This window comes from Crinia signifera, chromosome 4 (assembly GCF_055691185.1).
Source record: "Crinia signifera chromosome 4, ASM5569118v1, whole genome shotgun sequence".
Lineage (NCBI taxonomy): Eukaryota > Metazoa > Chordata > Amphibia > Anura > Myobatrachidae > Crinia > Crinia signifera.
The window spans coordinates 177,394,542-177,398,398 of NC_139220.1; the positions used below are offsets into that span (position 1 = coordinate 177,394,542).

General features: G+C 32.1%; 1 protein-coding gene across 1 annotated transcript in view; it reads right to left on the minus strand.

The window, feature by feature from the left end:
* The window catches only part of HGF (hepatocyte growth factor), a 132,075-nt gene extending 129,136 nt beyond the window's left edge, over positions 1–2,939 (minus strand). Inside the window, exon 1 of the mRNA XM_083183069.1 lies at positions 2,854–2,939. Within this exon, the coding sequence (XP_083039195.1) occupies positions 2,854–2,902 (49 nt within the window). The 5' untranslated portion in view covers positions 2,903–2,939. The remainder of the gene's footprint in view (positions 1–2,853) is intronic.
* Positions 2,940–3,857: the final 918 nt, after the last annotated feature.

Below are 3,857 nucleotides of genomic sequence, written 5' to 3' on the forward strand. Positions count from 1 at the left end.
TAAAGTGATCTAATTCTTTAGGGAATGTTTTGTTCTTAAAGCTTCAAGCCATATTTCTGTAACCTCAAAATGTTATAAATAGCATTACTTACATTCATATGTTAAACAGATAACAACATACAGCAGCTCTAAGCCCAAGCAACTGGCACTATGCCAGCCTCAGCCTCACCAAATGTAACACACACAGTTATGTTTAGCAGTATGTTGAGCATTTCTTACTCGTTACATGAAGCTTAGACACATTAATAAGCGATAGGTTACTGCCGAATGCTCTCAGCATATTTTCTCAACAAATAAATTACACATAACATATCAATTATCGGTAATGACACTTCCGTGTTCTGAATTTCCTTACAGAACAAGCCAATTAGCTTGACACGGATAGTTACACACAGCCATGGCTAAACTGCATATATAAATACACCGCCTCCATTAATATTCCTTTATGATATTTCAATGCAATGTCATTATAGTTTGTAACCCAAAGTTAAATATTATTATTATTATTATTATTATTATTATTATTATTTGTAATAATAATAATAATAATAAATCATAAAAAAAAACTATATTTTTATAAAAGACTGCAAACAGTCCAGGACAATAATGTTATATAGATAATTAAAAATATTATTAATTATATATACACTGACAAACATGCCTACTGTGTTTATCAATGTACCAGTTCTAGCATGCATCATACTATTGCAAAGACCCGTGTCAGTCTAGCATTAATAAACCATTTTCTTCTGTCAAATCCATCACTTGTTTTTCTGTGTGACAAACTTGCATGGATAAAGTTATCACTACACTCTATGTGGTAGCCTTTGAGAACCATGATGCTGTTGTAGCTATGTACACTGTAGTAACCTCTGTTTACAGTCCTTAACGACAGGTGAGCTTGTCTATGCATGTATAATAAATGATAATCAGGTATCTATAACACAAAAACTTTGAAACTTGATTCTATAACTTTTAACTGTTGACATGTACATACTATAAACATGTAAAATGTCCCATTCCTTTAATTACATTTGTTAACAATATTTGTGTACAATTAATCATAATTCTCTATTCATTATAATGAATTGCAGGATACCGCCACAAAGTAAACTGCTTTACATTGTGCTAGTATTGCCTTAACATATAAGCCTGTGATTAATATTGAGGGCTAATATAATAATAAACAATTATATTGTAAGATACTATTATTTAAATTGCTTAGTAATCTAATTATAAAGTGCAACACGTAGTGCAATCTGGAAGAAAATGTATACAAATGTGCATGCATCCTGTACTGTAAATTTGTCAGGCAAAATGTGCAATAAAAGTAAACATAACAAAATGTGTACAAATAAATTCGAAGATATTCTTCAAATATACATACACTTGCTCTATCGACTTTCAACAGGATATCTGAGTTACCCAGGATTTATTGCACCAATATAATCGGATATCATATTATTATGCTCAGAAGTTGCTCACTGCGTCCATAAAACCATGAGTAAAATCATCCCGTTGTTAAAGAAATGAAAGTAGTAAATATGATCCATTTACTAGTTACATCGATTTGCAAATTATGTGAGAACAATTTAATTTATATTTTCAACAATTTGATATAAAATATTATTATTCTTTAGTCAAATACTGAAAATATACAAATCGTATGACAGAAAATTCATAGAAATGGAAATTGACTGGTTAATGCAAAACTGCGTAATTCATTTTTCTCAAAAACTCGTTCTACACTAACTGTGTGCATAGCCAGAATGTGCCATTTAGAGTTCAAATAAAATGTTTGAACAGCACAACTAATCAGACAAAATAACACCTCTAAATTCCATCTTTGATGTATTAGTTTCATAGATAAATTATAAAGGGTGATAAATATAAGCTGATGTTGATAATAATACCTATGCACACTATTGATTTGAAAATAGCCTCAAGATAGGTATTCCAAACATGCATGCAACTGACACAGGGTAACTTGACACATTTTTTTTTTCTCTCTATAATTCTACTGAGAACATTGGGAGTATTTAGTGTGATAAATTATATGTAGTTCATTTGTGCTAGTTCACCCAGTTAGTAAGTAACCTCTTTTTCATTGCAGGTCACCAGCTTCTCAATCTTAAATTGATCTATAACCACAATGAAATCCATGTCAGATTTATTTAAGAAAAATATTCCAGCCAGAGGGGAGTTTTCTGTCTGATTAATTTCATGCAACTTTTCACAAAGTATACTGTAAGTTTAGTGTGGGTATAAATCTATGATATATATGAAGTTATATACGTATAACATTAAACACTCAAGCCAAATGTTTATTTTTATATAAAATAATGCACATATTTGCCATTTTAATATTAAATAACATAATTAAATATATATATTTTATTTACTTTTATATCTATACTGAAATTAATTTGATGACATATATAAATTACACCTGTGAGAAAAATGTAATCTCGTAACTGCTATCCAACTGTTAATCAGTACATGTATGTACCACCACTATCGGACATATATAATGAAATACTGACATAATAAAAATTATATTAACTAAATCCATAAATGTTGCTATATGTAGAAAAATAAAACTTTTCTAAAAAAAAATCATTCAATTTAATATTGCTACAAAAGGGCATGTTTTATGTAAAAAAAGTTTTATAGTCAAAATTTGTAAAACAAAACTTTATTTAAAATGATCACATATACCCCTACAAATGCTCAAAAATAAAGGACTGTTTTCCCCCAAAACGCAATAATATACTAAAAGAAAAAATGCCATTGCTACAGTTATTTGGATTACCAGACCATATATAATGGCCATTATGTAACTGGGCTACTCACCTGTATATAGGATCAATAGAAAAACAAACAGGAGTTTTGCTGCCCACATGTTGATCCTGGCAGATGTGCTAGGGATGTTGACAATGCAGAGCACCATTCAGTAAAGAGACGTGTTTCTCAGCTGCTCCTCTTAGTACTCTGGCAGTGGCTCAATGACTCCTCCTCCTCCTCTTTTTCATTGCAATAATAAGAATGGTTTCTTTGCTAAGCAGTGGTAAAAGTTCTCAGTTGCTTGTAGGTTACAATGTCAGTTGTTATAGGGATTTGCATGTAACAGATACATTGAATATTTGCTTAGTAGCAGCATCCCCTAAAGGCTGCTACACTGGTACTGCAGGGTTAAACGTATCCCTAAGGAAGTGGTTTTAAAATCTTATCTGAAATCTGATCATTTTAGACTTCAAACAAAAAAATTGTTTTATCTAGATAATATTTTTTTCTTCAATTCCTCCACGCCCACAGTGGAGAACAGCAAACTAGGATATGCTCAGTAACAATGAATGACAGCATGTGTACGGCAATGGGAATGCTCTTTCATGGTGAGTGACTGCAATTATAATATAGTTTGATGGTATAAACAATCTAAGAATTAGCAAAAGTGCACACAGTGACACATATTGCACAGTGACACAGACATCTGTGTGTATAAAGGCTGCTTTATACTATTAGGCACATCTCTTATTCAAATAATGATAACTTTTACATGCTTCCAATTTAAAAGCAATGTTCTACAAATATATATATTTTTTATGCTTATACTTTTGCACTATGGGGGTTATAGCACCTGATCACTGGGCTGCAAATTCCCATGGAATAATACGGATCATATCGCGCATACGCAAGACCATCCTGCGATAAAAATTCAGCGTTTTTTTTAAATCACAAGATGTACAGATGCAGCTAGCCTCCCTCTTGCTGGCGAATCGCCAGATTGTCTCCGCTGGTGATCCGCCAGCAGCGAGGCGCTCTATCTGACTGAGACGCGCGTGCATCTCACACGCACG